This window comes from Lepidothrix coronata, unplaced genomic scaffold (assembly GCF_001604755.1).
Source record: "Lepidothrix coronata isolate B3197 unplaced genomic scaffold, Lepidothrix_coronata-1.0 Scaffold167, whole genome shotgun sequence".
In the NCBI taxonomy this organism is placed as follows: Eukaryota; Metazoa; Chordata; class Aves; order Passeriformes; family Pipridae; genus Lepidothrix; species Lepidothrix coronata.
Window position 1 is genome coordinate 229,266 of NW_016690347.1, and position 18,718 is coordinate 247,983.

At 37.5% G+C, this 18,718-nt stretch overlaps 1 protein-coding gene across 3 annotated transcripts in view; it reads left to right on the forward strand.

Moving 5' to 3' along the window:
* Positions 1-18,718, forward strand: part of EYA4 (EYA transcriptional coactivator and phosphatase 4) — a 150,750-nt gene that overhangs the window by 70,352 nt on the left and 61,680 nt on the right. For all 3 annotated transcript variants that reach the window (XM_017829707.1, XM_017829706.1, XM_017829708.1), the window contains exon 3: positions 6,850-6,899. In XM_017829707.1, the coding sequence (XP_017685196.1) occupies positions 6,850-6,899 (50 nt within the window). The remainder of the gene's footprint in view (positions 1-6,849; positions 6,900-18,718) is intronic.

Sequence of the window (18,718 nt, forward strand, 5' to 3'; positions counted from 1 at the left end):
CTCCCCTTCTTCTTTTCTTCAAAGGGAGCCAGGCTGATGGCCCATTCTCCTAGCTGAGCAGGGAAAAAGTGTTCTATGAACTCTGAGCTATTAGGTAATCCAGACTGAAACAAAAATGTCATTGTGGTGTGGCATTTGCCCTGACTGACCCATCAGTTAAGGGAAGGCATATTTCCTTCTTTCATAGTACACAAACAAAAAGAAAAAAAGAATGCCAGTTTTTCCCACAGTGCATGCATAAATGCTTTTCAAAATGTAGAAGTTAGTACTTTACAGGTTCCAATTGCTTAAATTATGACTTGACCGTTACACCCTCTGATGTTTTTAGTGCACTTGTGCCAAAGGCAATTTAAAATGTGTTTTTAAAATGTTTGCAGGTATAAAAGACTTTAAAGAAGCTTAGAGCTCTGAACTGTGTGAACCCATTAGTCATGTTGCAAAAACAAACACGTAGGAAACCCTTCCACTAGCAAGAAATTACCAAGAAAGGAATGTTTAGTCCCCAAAGATAGCATATGAATGAGAAAATTGAGGAGTTAAAGTTGTCTCAGATTTTATGAATTCATGTCATAAATATACCTTAATGATGCCTTCATTCTCTAAAACATCTCAATAGAAGCATAGTTTTATATTGGATAAAGCTTTCTGATTTATGTTGCACAAAGGCTTGTGTCAGTGATAAGACTGTGCAGTGTGCCCAAAAATCATTATAGGCCCACTGAAAGTATGAAAAAGGCACTTATCTGGATTGATTAAATTCCAATTAACTTTAATGTGTATGCACTGTGCACACCAGCAAGTGCTCATCATTCCAGACTGGTGAAATAAGATCTAAGGGAAACTCAGCGCCCCTTTGAAGTTTCTTGGTCTATCTGTAGGCAGGTTTCTGGTTCATCCACACTATTCTCGGCAGCAGTTTATACAGAAAATCCAAAACGTTCTGAGTGTGATGAAGAGTGTAATCTCAAAAAGTGGAAGCATTTAACAGATTAGTATATGCTTTGTAGGTCATAGCTCCATCTTAAAATTATTAGAATCAGTGACTGGTTAAAAGGAGCTGAGGCTTTAAACCATGACATTTTCACGGGAGCCGTCTCTCTCCATTGTTATAATCAGTGTTGCCGACAAAAAGGATTTAATGGAAGATGTCATGAGACACGCAGGCTATGTCCCTCACTCTTTGGCAGCACCATTCCATTTTCTCAGTGTTTCCCCACTGCCTGCCCTCTTTAGCATAGGAGGAGAGTAGAAACCATTAGTCATAATTAATCTTGGCATAATTCTAGGTCAGGTGAAATACAACTGTATCTTTCAGTTAGATATAAAGGAAGCCTGGAGTCACAAGCCTAGATCAATTTAGATGCCTGAACTGTAGGTATTTATTACTAGATGTATCCCTTCTGGATTTTTCATTGCAAGTTTAGATGTACCACATAGTGGTACTATGTGGTGTCTGCAACACCACCTAGTGTTGCAGACCAGAGTTGTTATTGTATTAGTCTGGAAAGAGGTAGGGGAGATGGGGAGATGACACCTTTTGTGAGAAATATCTCTAATGAAAATTTTGGAGACGGTCAAATAAAGTGAAACAAAGAACTTTATTAACAGTGCCCTGAGTGCACTGGACTTGTAACAGGTCTGAGCACATCCCAAGTGGGAGGGATGAGCCCTTTTAAGACCTTTTGATTTACATAACCACTCCCTCACTCCTCCCATGCCAAGCCTCGCTCTTTTCTTCCTTAAAAGGTGATATAGTCTTCTTCTTGCAGTCCCTTGGTTGTTTTAACCAACTTATCAAGTTGTTTCCCTGCCCCCGGCCACATGTTCCCTTGGCATTGAGCCCAGACTGGTCTTACTGCTTTACATACTTTCTGGCCCACCTTCACACGGTGACTATAAGTAACGTGTTGCATTATGGGTTTAATACCACCTCTGTGTGTGTGAGTGTGTGTGTGAAAGAGAGGGAGTGTAAGAACACCTCATAGAGCAGAATTGCTTCATGGTTTAACATCTAGTGTAATGAGGTCCAATAAAATCATGTTAAAAGATGTTAATGTTGCAAAGAAAAACATCAGAAGCTAGGAAATGCCAGAATTAATATGGCCTGTGGAAATCCAGCTTCATATGCATTATGGTGTAGATCTTATTACTGACATACTAGGCTTTCCAGAGGATGTCTTCTTTTTGCAGTGAATGTGTAGTTAGATTTTTCATGTTCTTCAGTCTCTCTTTGTTAAACATGAAGCATCCAAAGTCCATACTTAATGTCAAATCATTCCTCATGTAAATATTTGTCATATACCTTTATTGAAGTGCTTCTATGATTAATGAATAAATGCATCTCTTTTTCACAGTGCCCTCATAGTATCAAATGGTTTTAACAGTGTTCATATATGAAATCTGATGAACCAAGGCAAAGATGAAGGCAGAAACTGTATAAAATGTTGACTATTTTTTCCCCGGTTTGAGTCAAATGAGACCTTCATTTTTCTGGATAAACATAGCATTTATACACCATCTTCTAAGTTCAAAGTATAGTTTCCCAGCTTGGATTGTTAATTAGGTCTTCAGTGCAGCTGGAGTAGAACTAGTCCATTGCTTTGGGCAGACTGGTAACTAATGATTTTTCTAATGATTTTCACAGGTGAGTGGTCAGGCTTGTTTTTGTGGTGTTAGTCCCAAATCTAGAGAGGAGATCAAACTGTGCAGTGCTGTCCCATCCCAGCCAGCCCCAGTACTCTTCCACTGTCCACACCCCACCCCTACATTTGCCACATTTTTCGCCTACCTTCTTCTCTCCTCTAGTTTTGCCCCTGTGAAGAGCCCGTTCTTCTTTCTTCTCCTGATTTCTATTCCCTCTCCCTGTTGTTTCCTCTCTTCCTCCCTGTATTTGAGTCTACAAAGTTTTTCTCTTTCAGGGTATTGCCTGAGTACTTGAACAGTGGAAGATGGAACTGACAAAGCAAAGAGATACAGTTTTGGTAATGTCAAATTTCCTGATAGCATTGGGTTCTCCTGGCACTCAGGAGAAGTAATCCTAAGGCTCATGCAGTACCAGCATCTTTGAGACGGGAGAGTGTTCAATGCAGATAAGGTCTTCAGAAATTCAATAGCCAGACTGCAACAGGAGTCCACTAACAGTGTGACAACAGGGCTTTTAGAGTCTTAAAAACTGAAATAAATTCGGACACCATTTCACAAAAATTATGGTTCCTGGGTATCTGTACACCTTACTCTCTCCCACCCCCTTTCAGTTTTGGGATTTTGCCTCCAACTTTCAGGTGCTAAAGCCATTCAGCAGCATAATGGCATGACATATTTTCAAAAATATTTGTATGTACGGATTTTTAGCTGAAACTTTCCAAACATTTTGTAGCAGGCAGCCAGAGTGGGAGAGTTCAGTGCAGTTTGACAAATTCAAACTGAAACTGGTATCTTACTCTTGTGAATGATTCTTAACGTGCATATAACTAAAATGGTGAGAAAACCTGTGTAAACAGAGAGGGGGGGAAAGGAAAACAGAGCAGGAGTAAAGAAAAAGGTTCTTTTTCTCATTTAACACGAGAAGGTAAATAATAAATGTGGTGCTAGTGAAAGTTAATTATTTTGAAAACAGTCAGCAAGCAGATTAAGAGGTAAAAGAGTACAACTGAATACAAAGGAAACAACATTTAGTCTTTGATCAAAATTTTTCACAGTGATTTTCTGTTCACCTTCAAAGGTAGCATAATTTTATGAATAAGAAAATGTGTTTTGCTACTTGAGTAGCCTTAAAAAGAAATGGTGTGCATTCCGTATGACCACTTGAAAGAAAATCACATGGCTGTTCCTCCTTTAAGAAATAACATTTTTATTTATTAAATTTTTTCTCTCAAAGAGGGACCCTAAAGATACACAGTGAAGTTTACATTTAGTCTCAGAGGAAAAGGCACGTCTATACTCTGTACTTCTGCTGCACATTTCTTAGATAATGATAATAGATGAACTGCTTCATCTGTGTGTCATGCTGAAAACCTGAAATATTCTTATTTTTTAAAGTATTGTATTTTCATTGCAATATTCGTAAATAAAAAGTACTGACTTCCTGTCCCACCCAAGTTTGTTGCATCTCACAGGAGGTAAGTCTTTTTGATATAATTGGTCAGTGGCTTTTCTGCTACTCCCTTTGAAGCTGTACCAAAATTTATCAGGGCTTGTTTGTTTGTTTGTTTTTGGTTGGTTGATTTTGTTTTGTTTGAGGGTGGTGGTGGTGTTTGTTTTTTTTAATGTTTACCACACAGATAAAGCATAATCTTTCAGACATTTCAATTGCTTTGTAATTTTGGTCAAAGCAAAATGCAGTAGTAGAGTGAGGAGGAGGAGGACAACTCGTCTGTGAGTACCCAGTTACTGCTTAACTGAGAAGAAGCACCTCACATCCCTGCACAGATAAACCCGAGGTCTTATTATATCATGTATGTTAAAAGTGCTCGGATAATGTTAGTGTTTGGTTGAACTATCTTTGGGCTTCTGTGGTAGTTGCCCACCACAGGACATACCATCATTTTGCAAAATTAGGGTGGTGGGATGCGCTGGGTGACTGTCAGACTCTCCAGCAACTGCTTAAAGTCAGTGGTTGAACTTTCCTGACCTGGGCAGTGAGATCTGTGTCCCAGTGCAAATGTGACAGACAGCATGTCTGGTGGCAACCACAGAACAGCAAAGAAATTGGAAAAGGAATCTATAAATGCCAGTAAATTTAACAGCAAGGAGATAGCAAAAATATCCTGGAAGTGAGTAGATGTTAAAGGGACATGGAAAAAGGAGCTCTTCTAGGGTTTGTACTATATCTCTATGAGAAATATTTATATTTTAATTAATTTTTATTATGTTATTGTATTTTATATTTTATAGTTCTAAATACATTATGTTTTCAATTATTTTAAATTATATTTTATATGTGAAATGAAAATATTATTTTTCTGGCCAAATCCTCTGTAGCTCGATTGAGATAAACTGCTTCTGAAAGTACACATTTCCTCTCAAGGAAGGGCTGTTGTAATGTCAGTGTGTTTAAATGATTTTGAATGTATTTTTTAACACTTCGCTGTGATGTTGACACTCAGTACAGTAATCTGAATAAATATTTCTCTTGTTTCTATATAACACACACTGAAGACATTTTTTGTGGTACTAGATCATGTAGTTGTATCTGAAGTATTTTATTATATTTCACATCTTACTCTACTTTAATAATAATGTAGTGAACATAAAACTATAGCAATGATATTTGCACCTAAGTGTTTATGAAATAGTGTCTGTGAGGTTTGGGTTTGTGTGAACCTTCACTGTGTCTCATGCTGACCTGCTGCATGATCTCATCTCTCTGTAGCACACTGTAACTAATAAGTCCATGGAATTGCAGAGTAGAAACAGTAAAGAAACAATCTAAGAGGAGGAAAATTAGAAGGGCTGAAAGTGAGTAACTGGATAGGTTGAAAAAAGTTTGTAGTAAAAATCATGCAAAATGTAATTAGAAGTTCCTTTGTGTTTCCTACTTTTTTAGTGCTTTGGATGACACTGTTACAATAATAATCACAGATTTAAGTTGTTATCATGGGAAATTTTCACTATTGCTACAGAAATCTGATTTTTGTGAATAACCATGTATGCGAACTTATGTATCAGTATCTACAACGCAAATGAATAAGAGAAATGGCCACCTGTAGAATAATGCTTGTACTTAGACATCTATGAGTGATTTGAATGGCATTCAGCTGAGGTATTTAGGGAAAATATTAAGCATTAGTGTAATCCTTTTTACTGTTTGAGTTTGGTGAGTGTCATTTATCAATAACTTCAATAGAAGTGACTCACAGTCACAGGTTTTTTTTCCTGTAAAGTAACAGAAAAGTATGGAAGAGTCTCTTGATTCAAGGCATTCCTGAAAATTGTCATTGAACATGCTGGTTGTAATGCGAATGGTTTTTGTATTGTGTCAGTCACATCATTTGAGTCCTAGTGACTGTGATGTTTCTAGATGACTTTAAAAATGGAGCTTTGAAACCTCCCACACAGCCCTGGATTCTGCATTAACAAAGTGGGTTTTTCTCTGCTGAAAATACAAGTGCTTTAGATTACCAGAAGGTACAATTAAATTTTACTGGAAATCACGAAGATCCCAAAGAGATATCTAGTCTACAAGAGTACAGTTTTCTATTTTTATTTGACAGCAATGGATTTGATCACCTTCAATTAGCCTACAGCAATGTATTGTAGAGATCAAATTGGAAATTGAAATACTTTTTATGTACCTACATCTTGCAAATATGAGTGAAAATGGTGTAAGTGTTCATTGATGCAATAGGAAAATATAGTTAACATACAGTTAGCAGATTCACAAAATGAAAATTACCATATGAATTTATTCATATTTAACTAACAGCGCACTTTGCCCTAGAACCTGGTGTTTATTATTGTGAGCTTTAGCAGGAAACAGAAGCAATATCAACTGGAAAAACGTTTCTTGGCCAAGCTGAGAACAGTATGGCTTTCTCGTTTCCAAGTGGGGAACCTGGTTCTTTGGTTTCTTTGGTTTCTTTGTTCCTAGTTAAGACTACTCCCAAGCTATTTTAGCTGAACATTTTACATACTAATGGAGCCTGGGGAAGTGCAGTTGGCAGCTGTTCATGGGATAATAATGAAACACACTGTTTAGTACTGCATACTGCTGCTGTAAAGTGCGGGAAGTATTTTATAGAGATCATGGTGAGCAGAGCAGGATCCACTTTACATACTGTAAGTGTGTGAACTGTGAGCAAGGAAGTTGTGTTTCACTTGAGAGTAACTGGCACTCCTTTGCTTTTGCAGGTAAAGAAACCGTGTACAGAGTCAGATGGTTCAGAGACGCAGAATCCCAGGTATGGTACCGGAGGGCAAATGCCAGCTGACTGCAGCACTGTGGCAGAGCATGAGGCAGAGCTGTGCTGCGGATATGTAGCTTCAGAACACCAGTCACATTTTGCAAAGAACGAATGGTTGGGTTGGTTTTAATGCTATTCACTCTGGAGAGTTTTTTTTCCCATCAAAGATGCAGCCTAGCATCCAGGTAATTGAGTTTAGATGATGTCATAACACAGAATTGTGCTCTTCAACTAAAAAAGCACAAACTATTAAATAGTGTAGAGAAATCTGTGCAATCAAATCTCAGTTTCTTAATTTATCCCTTTTTGGCATACCTGAGTCTTGAAGTTTATTGAAATATAGTTTATTTCCGGTGTGGAAAATTATGTCTTTATTTGGGAAAATTCACCCTTACCAAAACTTCTTTGTTTTCACATCTGAAAAACATGCTGTATTCATAAGCTGGGAAGAAGCCATACATTCGTTAAAAACCACAGTCTTTTCAAGCACAGTTTTTCCTAGTTTCACGTGGAAAAAGGAAATGGATTTAACTTCTATATTTTGCACATGTATGTATGTGTATGGATAATTTTGAGCAGGCAAAGTGGTAATTGTTTTAGATGTGCTATTAAGCATGCATGTTGATTAGTAAGCTGTTGGGCTACAAAGGGTAGTTTTCTCAATTTTTGGTGGTTTGCGCTGCTTTTTGTCTTTGTCTTGTGTCTGTTTAGAAGACCTATTTTAATTTCACGAAAACTCAGCAGCTTTAATTAGGAGGGGACAGCCACAAAATAAACCCAATATTTCACTAACGTTGTGGTTAGAACTCAGAAAAGTCAAATAATTCAAGGTTTGCCCATCAAACCCGTCCTTAGCTATGTCTTAACTATGCTCCTGTTGCAGCAGGATCCTCTGGGGGTCACCTGCAATTTCCAAGGCCGTTATTGTATCTGTGACTTAAGCTGTACTGTGCACTATCTGAATTTCTTTGATTAGCTCATGTCAGTTATTTTTTAATTTGATTTGGTAAGAACTGAATGTATATAAGGGAATACACAGTTCAATGTCCAAATACACTTTCAGTTAAGTCAGTACCAGTTTTGCCCTGGACTTCAGTGGAGGTGTGGTTTACCCTTCTGTGCTTGTAACTTCTAAATGAAAAATGTATCTGCTGTGCTGCTGCTTTGGATTAAAATTTATTATAAAGACCATGCTCTTTCTGCGTATTTCAATGCCATGGAGAATCCCAACTTAGCATAACATTCATATATGTGCATAGTTTTAAGTGTCGTGCTTGTCCAAATGAGACTGTTATATCCCAAGCTTTTAAGAATTATGAAGTCCATAGTGTGATGTAATTTCATCAGAGTGTGATATTGAAACAAACCTGTGGACTGTCATTATCTCTGCACATCAGGAAATTCTTATGAGCTGTAATTAAATTCTTCATACTAAGTCTGAGGAATAGGATGCTTTTTTTTCCTCCCAAATGCACAAGTGAACCCATATTACCAGGCTAAATCTGGTAGTTTCATTTTTAAGGTGCATTTACAAACAAACGCTTTTCATTTTTTTGTTCTGCAGCCTCAGTTTGAGGATATATCAGATAAAGTTGAAATTAATGTTCCTAGCCTGAGCATGTGCAGTGCTGTGTATACGCCTGAAGTGGGATTTTTGGTCACAATGTGACTTTGGTCTTGGAGGGGAATCTCTGACAGAGCTCAGGCTGGAGCAGCACTAGAGGGCTCTGTGTGGCACTCACACTTTGGAGCCCAGAGCAAGGTAATTCTTCTCTAAACACGGCTTAAGTGAAAACACTGCACATAAAATGAAACATCAGCATAAAAATGAATGCTGGAGACACACAGCCTTACAGAATAGCTCCTGGCTTGGGACCTAAGGCCAATATAATTCATTTATTTAGCTAGCTTTATAGTCTGTTAGTTTTGGATTTGAAACTATTACAATAAATGCAGATGGAAAGTGTTTTTACAGTAGGGAAGTAATTAAATTGGGTGTGGGAACTTTGTCAGGAGAATTCTTCAAGTGACATGTGTGTATCAGCAGATTCTTTGTCTTGCTTGGCCTAGATTTGTCTTCTAGAAAGAAACATTTAAACTGCAGATGTGACTGGCAAATTTTTTTAAGGGATGTATTAACATATGCAGCATATCAAAAAATGCTTTTCAGAAGTAAACAGGTATACATGCAGTGAAAATCAACCTTACCAGCATTTATTTATAGAAAGTGGTTGTTATCTTAACAGACAGGTAAACTGCATAGACGGAGAGGGATCTGTAGTTAAGAATTGAAGTTGTCGATAGGCGAGTTGTAAACGGAAAAGGAAACATGCATGACTCCTCAATATCTCTGACAGGCATTTTGATTCACAAACGACTTTGTCTTATAAATTCTGTGTGAGTTTCTTGGGAATTATTTTTGCCAAATCCCTATGAAGTGGTTGTGAATACTTCCTTTTATATCTAAATGGTAGTGTTGTACCTTACTGTTGTGATATTGTGGCTGTATCAATACTATGGGATTCTTTCTTCATAATTTTGTAGTAGAAATCAAATTCACCTGGTAAGTCTGGTGGCTGTCCAGTGTGTGGTGAGCTGTTGGTGTGTGATACAGAGGCAGTGAATGGTTGGGATTTGCCAGCTGTTGTACTGCAAGTCTGGACAAGACAAGAGTAGCAGGGTTGACAACTCTGGCATGCTGGCCCTTAGCAAGGTTAGGAAGAGAAGTTCCTGTGTTCAGAGCCTGTAAATATACATTGTTCTTGATTTTCTTATATGATGGGTAGCTTTAAAATGGTATCATTTCCGAGTATGCTGAACAGCTCCTACATGAAACTTAATGTCATACAAGAATTCTCGAAGTCTAGTGCATTGCTCGAAAGCTAGTTTGTTTGCCGTTATCAACAACCTTCCATTTTACATAGGTAATCAAAAGACCATTTTAACAAGGGAACATTTTGTTGCCCTAAAACTTGTAAGCTACTCTTATAACCTCATGACACAAGACCTTGCTGTGGAAATCAGTTAAAACACTAGAATATGTATGATACTGAAGTGGGTAAAATGATTAATACCAAGTCCCAGATTCCTGCTCACACTCAGCTACTGCATGTTCAATTTGGCCACACGTCCCAGAGCAGCATCTTTCTTTGAGACTACAGTCTGCTTGGTGAATGCATCTCTGCTACCCCCAAATCCTCCTTCCCTTCCCACCAAAGTCCACTGATTACAGGGAAAAAAAATATGCTTTTTTACCCTTTGGAGAGGATGGGAGACTCTGCAGAAGAATGAGGAGATTTTTATGACGGCTTAGACACAACTCCTGTTTTTTCCTGGGATGGTAAAGGAAAATGGCCGTGTATTTCACGTACTTTCCCTCTTTAAACTATGATCTTTATATTAGATATTTAGATGTCTATAGGAAGAAAGGGAAAATTTTAAGATTTTGATAAGTAGTTTTGTAAGCTTGAGATAAAAGTTAGTTGACAAATTACCTTATAAAACTACATAGTGATGTCAAAAAGACATTACTTCTGTGTTCTCAGAAGAGCAATGCATTTTTGTATTAGTAAGTTAAAACTAAGCCCTACAGAGCAAGAAACCCTCCATTCTTGTTGCATAATTTTTACTACAAACCTGGGGATCCAGTATTTCCAATGATATTCATTCTTACTGACTTATATACTTTAAAAAAACCAAATTCTAAAAGGAAAAGAAAGGGAAAAGAAGCCACTCTTAAGCAAATGCACCCTTTCAAAACATTATTAGATGCTGTAAGAAGAGTTTAAATCAGAGACATTATAGGTACTGCATTAATACCAGATAGAGATTGTTCCTATGTATTACTGAACTACAAATTCACCAGTTATGATCACTGATAAATATTGAATCATATGCACAGATCTAGTTGCTAGATAAAGCAGCTATCAAAAAAATCACAGGGGGATTTTTTTACGTGTTTAAAAAAGGTCTCCAGTATTTCAATTTAATATGGGTTTCAGTAAGGTTGTTAGCATAGATTGCAGCTGTTCATCAGATGATTGCTGTTCTGTTCTTCAACACCCACACTGTTTAAAAGTGCACCACATAGTGGGATTTAAAAGATATGAATTCCTGTTTCTCTTTCATTTTAAAAGTCTCTCTTAAAACTTCGGAATGAGAAATAGGCTTTCACATTTTCTTTCTGGTCTCATTCTGATACCTGCTTATGGTTTTTCATTGATCAGGATACAGAGTGCATGTACATGTCCAGAGACAATTTTTGTCATTAATGCATTCACAAGTAAATAGATGGTACTGAATGTCAGTGAGAACTACCACAGTTTTTACGTTATGTTCACTTGACCAAAGTTTGTTTCCTCTGCAATTTGGGCACACTGTTGTGTATACAATGTTCACTATACTCACTGTATCTGAGCTACGCTAATACTGCATGTGTGCATTACCGAACAGTGTATCCATGACCATCCATCTATTTAACAAAAAATGAAAAGAAAAATAACATGTGTCTTCTGCATCTTATTTCAGACAACCAGATCATCAAAAGTGTTTAATTCTCATCAGTTTGAACTGTGTAAAGTACAGTGAGATTTCTTTCCCTGACTAATTCCCTCAACAACACCTTCACAGTGTTATCTCAGAATGATTGTGGTGATGGTTGATTCTTTCAGTCAGACATTGGCTTGCCCATATTTGCCAGATCTGACATTGTAACTCCTCAACCCAAATCCAGGCTTTACAGGCAGATGATAGATTCTCTGATGAAACTGTCATGCCTTTCCATGACTATTTGAACACAGCTGACCCTCTGAATATCAGTTCCTAGTAGAGGGAGACCAGCAATAACTTCCCAATCATTTGCAGTTCAAGAGATAAACAATATTACTGTTACACGGTGAAGAAGTGCATACAATTGAACTGCTAAAAAGGAAAAGCCAGGAATAGCTATGGAAATTGTCGTTAAAGTTTCAGCAAACATATTAGAAAAAATAAACAGTTTTACGTGTGCAGTAAACATGAGCAAACCAGTCTACCAAGCTTTCATATCTGTTGTTTAAATGCATCGTACTCCTTTATTTTCTTCCAGTCCATGTCTTAGAAGTTTTTTAGAAGGTAAGGGTTCGTTGTCTGTCGTAGCTTTTCTTGGATAGAGGGTAGTGCTTTTCTGAGTCAGGAGTAGTGTAGTTCCACTGTATTTCATACTGAATTATCTGTAGATCACAGTAACATGGTAAATGGGTTTCATTTGAGAAAATGAGATATTGAGAAGATCTCTGATTTAGACTTTGAAGGTGAGATTCATCTCATCCTGAAGTAGCTGTGTAAGGTAGGCACTTCTGAAATGCCATTTATCTGATCTTCTTTCTATTGATGGGAAAACAGCTTACTGTATCCCTCTTCTCTTGAGCAACTATGCAGACTCCACCTGTTGCACTGCTGATTTATTGTAAGAAGACCAACTAGATACACAGTATAACCAAAGGCAATGAAAGCATTTCTTTTGATTTTACAGATTCAGCTTTTCTGCAAAACTGTTCAGTTCCAGAAGGGAATACATGCAAAAATAAGATTAATCTTTAGCCAGGATAAAACGCTTTGTGAGTAGCTCCTAGTATTTCTAGGGGCTTGGGGCAAACTATAAGGAGGAACATATACAGCAAAACAAATTTGCTATGAAAAAGAATAATTAAAGTTGAAATTGAAAGATTGCCACAAGTGATTTTGGGAACTGGAAATAAAACTAGTCAACAGGAGGGATAGTATATGTCTGTCAGAATATAGAATTCATGTCAGTGAGGCCACTATAGTTATAAACTTTTCACCTAAGAGAAATGTTTGGCAAGATCAAGCCCATACTTCTCAGTCAAGACAGTGACTGGCAAAAAACATATAACAATTTTCCAATTTTAAAATAATTACATTGTGGAATAAGATTTCTTATAAAGGCTACATTCTGGGACACACAGGCTTAGCTTGCAGGGAATGTTTTATACAAATCTGTTACTTATTAAAGGTTTGGTGCACTTATTTAGTCTGCATGCCACTTAGGCAGTTGGAATCAATCAAAATAATATGGTTAGGGAGATGACTATGCACAAAAGTATAACTGATTGACATACAGCAACCATGACAATTGCACAACAGTTGCTACAAGAAGTATGTTGCCTTGCTATGTGAATTGTATTTTCAGACATGTAGTTTTCAGGCAGCACAAATCTTTCCTATTTTTAGAGAAGTCCGTGTGGTATCTCTCTGCCTTCTGAACACTGATGTTCTCATTCATTAACTTTAGAAATTCAGTCTTCCGATTACCCAAGGCCTATTGAAACTGCTCACTGTCTGCCTGTCGGTTTTTGTTGGCTCTGGATCAAGCCCCCAAAGAGTTCTAAAAATGTATGCGATATATTTACAGAAATTACAATAATCTGTTTAGAGTGCAAATATGTGGTAACTGATGACATCACAGGGAAGTATTTTAATGGTTTATATTAACAGATCCCTGTGGCTTATAACAATAAAAGTAATGTATTTTTCATATTTCATATCTGTTTCAAATTCCCGTGTTTTTTTTTAAATTGGGCATAACATATTTTCTGTTATAATAATAATTTTTCCATGTGATCCCAAGCCAAATCATGTCAATGTTAAGACCTATTAACCTGAGTCCATGGTGGATCCCATTTGGAATAAATGAAAGCAACAAAACCCAGGAAGTTGTGAACATTTTTTTTTTAAATTTGTATCACCAAGTTGAAAAAAAAAATTGGTAGTGAATGTAATTTGTAGATTTTGGAGATCAAAATGCCTTGTGGTTTTGAGTCTGCTCAAGAGAACATTTCTGCATTTCTGTATTAATTATTGTATCCATTAAATTTTAATAATTTTTGAACTTTTAGGAATGTCCTGGATATGGTAAATACTGATTTGGAGTGAAAGAAGATAACCTAAGATTATACCTGCAGATAATTTTGCTTAATCCAGTAGTTTCTTAGAGACTTATCCTAAAATTTAACTACATTTTGAGCCATAAAATGACAGTGTTGGTTCTTCTTACATGTGCAGCACATATAATCACAATGAGAAGAAGCTATTTTTCTTTCTCCCTTGGTCTGTTTTTGCTTTGTCATATCACATTGCAACAGAACACAGGAGAACTAATTCAGACTCCATTCCAGCTTCTTTGACCTCTTGGATACTCTAAATGTATTTTACCATTGGTGAGCCTGAATAGTAAAAGTATTTGATTCCACCTACTTTGCCCTTCAAATCTAGTTGAATAAATTCCTAGAAGAATGCAGACAATGAAAAAAAATGGCCATTTCCCCTATTTTGAGATTGGTACAGGTTGCTTTTTATATGAATCATCTTTTTCCTCAAATATTTTTAAGTGTCATTTATTGGCTAGACATTTCACAACCTTTTCAGACACATTTTAAATACCATCAGTCAGTCTATGTACTGGATAAGCATTTAACTAACACCATGCAGTTAGTACACGTGCTAGTATTTAATACATCAGAAATCACTTCTTTACCATCCTACTAGATCCCGAGCAGTCATTAAAGAAAAAATATGTAGGAAATAAGAATAGAATTGTCAAGATTTGATCCCAGCTGGCAACTAAGCACCATGCAACCTCTCATTCACACACACCCCTCCCACTCCCAGCCCAGTGGAATGGGGAGGAGAAATTAAAACTTGTAGGTTGAGATAAAACAGTTTAATAATTGAAACAAAGTAAAATATAATAAACATAGTAAATAATAATGATAATAAAAAAAACCCAAGAAACAAGTGATGCACAATACAATTGCTCACCACCTGCTGACTAATGCCAGACCCCATTCCAGAACCCAGATAAGCCCCCCTTCCAAGTATAAATTCCAGTTTATATGCTGGGCATGACGTTCAGTGATGTGGAATATCGCTTTGTCCCATTCAGGTCACCTGTCCCAGCTATGCTTCCTCCCAGCCTTTTTTTTTTCATATCTCCTTAGTGGCAGAGCATGAGACACAAAAGAAAAGAAAAATAAAAGTTCTTAGGATAAACATGACTTAGCAAAAGCCAAAAACATCAGTGTGTTATCAACATTCTCAAACTGAATCCAAAACACAGCACTGTACAAGCTACTGGGAAGAAATTAACTCTATCCCAGCCAAAACCAGGACAAGAATGAACAAAAAAAATCCGTATGAAAAGAGACAACTTGCAAATAAGCTAATTGAGACCACATGCAAATAAGCTAATTGCAAGTTTGTTTTCTTTTTTCCTAACATTTGCATCTTCCACACGTTACACAAATGCATGTTAAACCAGCCTGTACTATTTCAGGCTTGATCTCCCCTCTTCATGTTGAGATAACCTTATCAGAGAGCAGCTCTGTACCTCAGCTTTCTCCACATGCAGCTTAGTCTGAGCACCAGAAATCGTAGTTCTCCTCTGGGAACAGAAGTCAGAGGATCCATATGACAAGGAGGGGAAGAGACTCCTCCGTAAGCGGCATCTGGCTCTTTGGCAGATTTGTCAAGCACTTCTGCTAATGGGTTTGGATTTGCCCAGGGGTCTTTTATGTGGTTACATTGCAGATGGTCTGTCTGTTCTATCTTCTCCTTTTGAATGCTTTTACTTAAAAAAAAAAAAAAAAAAAAGGCAAAAAACTTTCGTCTGATCCTCAGAATTTACACACTCCTTGCCAGCTGATAAGGTTCCTGATGGGTCTCATAAGATGCCTGTGAAGGCTCCTTTCTGTTAGTAATCGCAAAGTTCTCCATATATCCAAACGTGTGTCTTGAGTTTTGCTGGCAATTCTGGACTTAGTTCTCCAGTTTTGCTACCAAGTGATATAATTTACTGTGATCTGAGTCCACATTATTGTCAGATTTCTTTGGGAATTTCTTAATGTCATTTGTAGAGTAGAAGTAACCTTACCTTCCCTTGAAGCATGAAATATACTTGCCTTTCACTCACCGTCCACCTTTGAAAACCTAAGTTCAAATCTGGATTTGGTTAAATGTGAAAATGAACATGATGGTCTCAATCTAATTCATAGGGGATTTGTGTCTGCCATTTAAGAGAGGCCCGGGACTGAAGCAGCAAGTCTGTGGGAAGGTATGTTTGGCAGAGCTATGGAGAAAGGCATATATAGTGCCCAAATAAATAAAGCAATTCCACAGATCAACTTTTTAACAATTATTTATTGTGTGGCGTGAGGGCAGAGAGGGAGAACATCCTGTTTGGTGAATTCCATTTAAGTTCTGTTTCAATTACAACTAAATCTCTGTCACTTTAATTTTTAAGGGTTTTGAGATTTTATTTGTTTTTCAGTGTCGAAGTAATTGGCAGGTGACTAGACATAAGATCATGTTTTATTCCTGTGTTATTTCAGGCTTATGTCTTATTTTCCTTCTAATTATGTAGATTAAATTAAATAGAAAATAAACCCCTGTGCTCTCAAAGATGCAGTCCTTTTCATGACTTTCTCAAAATAGTACCACAGAAATGTATTCATCCCCCTTAGTGTTTCATTATTATACCATGTTTCACAGCAGCAGTATTTTAACATTTGCTGAGACACAAGAATAACTGAATTATAAAAAGCAATCATCTTGTTATTAACATCTCGTATCCTAGTGCCCTGTCTCGCAAACCAGGTTCTTGGGGAACGGCTGGGGAACCTGTGCTAAAAGCAGTGAAGTTACAGACATATTTGCAATATAGATGTGGGTGAACTTAAAAACCAACAGCACTAAGTGGCTTGTTTTCCTTTACCCTGTTTTTCCCTCAGGACTTGGACGAAAGTGGATATTTAATGATTTTAAAAGACTAGGCAGTATGTCAGAAGTCTTTGTGAGATCAAACCATTTGGTGTAAGCTGGGCTTTTAGCAGAGGGAGCTGTAAAGGATGGTAACCATCAGAGAGGCTGGTTCCAATGCTGCTGTGTGTGCGCCAGGGCAGTGAGGGTTGGAGCTCTAGCTCTGCTGGTGCCCCACTCCAGTGGCTTTGGCCAGCCAGGCAGGTATGCCCTGGCCTGGCGACAGAGTTATCAGCATGCAGGCTGAGCTGGAACCGGAGGTGTTACAGATTTGCAGCTGCTACCTGCCCCTTCTTGTGGCCCAAGGGGGTAATTTGGGGAGGGGGGGGAATTGCGCCCCAGAGTTCTTAGCGACAAGTATTTATTAACTCTTAGAAAAATCACCTACTTCACCCAAAATGAAAAAGGTACATTAAAACTGTGTGTATGCTTTAAGTCTCAAAGTATAAAATAACTTGGGGAAATCAAACAGCAAAGTGAAATTCAAGCATTTGATACCTATTGTAAAGGGCAGCCAGCATCAGTACCTTTATCAGAGCATCATTCTCTTTGTTTTTGAATGTAATTAGTTCTGAAAAGTTCTTTCAGATGTACAAGCAGTAAGGTCTCCTGGGAATAATGAAAAAGGGATATGTGCAGCACGTCTAGTGCATCTAGTGTACCTTGCCATCCAGAATGGCTATGCCCAGCTACACCTTTCAGGAATGATCAAATGCTGAATCAGTTAAAGCATCAGGCAGACAGCAAGTTTTATATTCTAAATCAAATTCATTGTTGGACTGTGATTAGAAGGCAGAAATAATTGCTTTTGACACAAACTGTTTTGGAGCCAAACATAATGTGCTCCACATGAGGTAAACTACAGAATGTTTGTCTTGGGAGCCAAGATTCAGATCAAGTTTAACTTATAAAGGGCACTTCACTGTTAAAAGTGAGATACGTTAATGTTTCCCACATTAGGGCCGCTTGCCAGTAACTCTCTGTATTTTATATTTACCAAAAAAAAAAAAAAATCCCAGAGAAGATTCAAAATGTTTGCATTAAAATATGAATGGAGCATGAAAACTACAAGTTTTTGGCAACTCCTGTATTCTACCCAGTCTGTCATCATAACTCATCCTTTCTGGAAGCAGATAAAGTTCTTGAAAGGCCCCTGTACTTGTAGCTGAAGAAATTACGTTGAAATGAGCTATGGTCACTCTAATACAGCACACCTGAAAGAGTGTCTTTTCCTGTGGGCATTCCCTGCTGAAGAAGAACCATGTTTCAGTAACTAGTTTGAAATATAACAGACATCTCAATTTAGGGTGAGTCAGATACAACCCATCCCTTTTTTTTTTAATGAAAATATGGGTTCACACTTACATCATGCAGTCCAGGCTCCATTGAAGCCAACAGCAAAATTCCCAGCCCTTCATCCGTGATTTCCCAGTTTTAGGTTTGCTTAAATATTGTCTGACATGAATACAGTTGACATTATTATATTGAAATTAATAACAGTACCACTACATCATTTTAATTAGTAATATAAATATAAAAAAAGCAGGTCTGCAGCACTCTAGGGACGTGTATGAGGAATTATATCACTTTCTCTCCAAAAAAGGTAGCTGGAAGATACCTTGTTATGAAGTTATCCCTAGAAATTCCTTTTTTGCATGTATGGGTAAGTACCAAGGATTTGAAAGACCTTCTGTGTTTTGATGCTTCTTTCCATCTCAGTCTGTTATCAATGTGCGGTTTGGAAGAGGGCATTTCCTCTCATTGAAGAGCGGAGATGCTAGAGCATCCCCTGTTTATTGTCCATAGGAAGTCAGGGCTTCAGTTAGCCCTTTGAATACTCCTGTCATTGTTCCACTTAAAATCAGATGTCATGTCTTACTGCATTGTGTTTTCCCTGAGATGTTTTGAAATCCTATGCAGCAAGCAGTGTGCCTTCGAAGGCTATGGCTTACAAAGGACAGATTAGCAACAGGCTACTAATTGGCAGAGCTGATCATCACCAC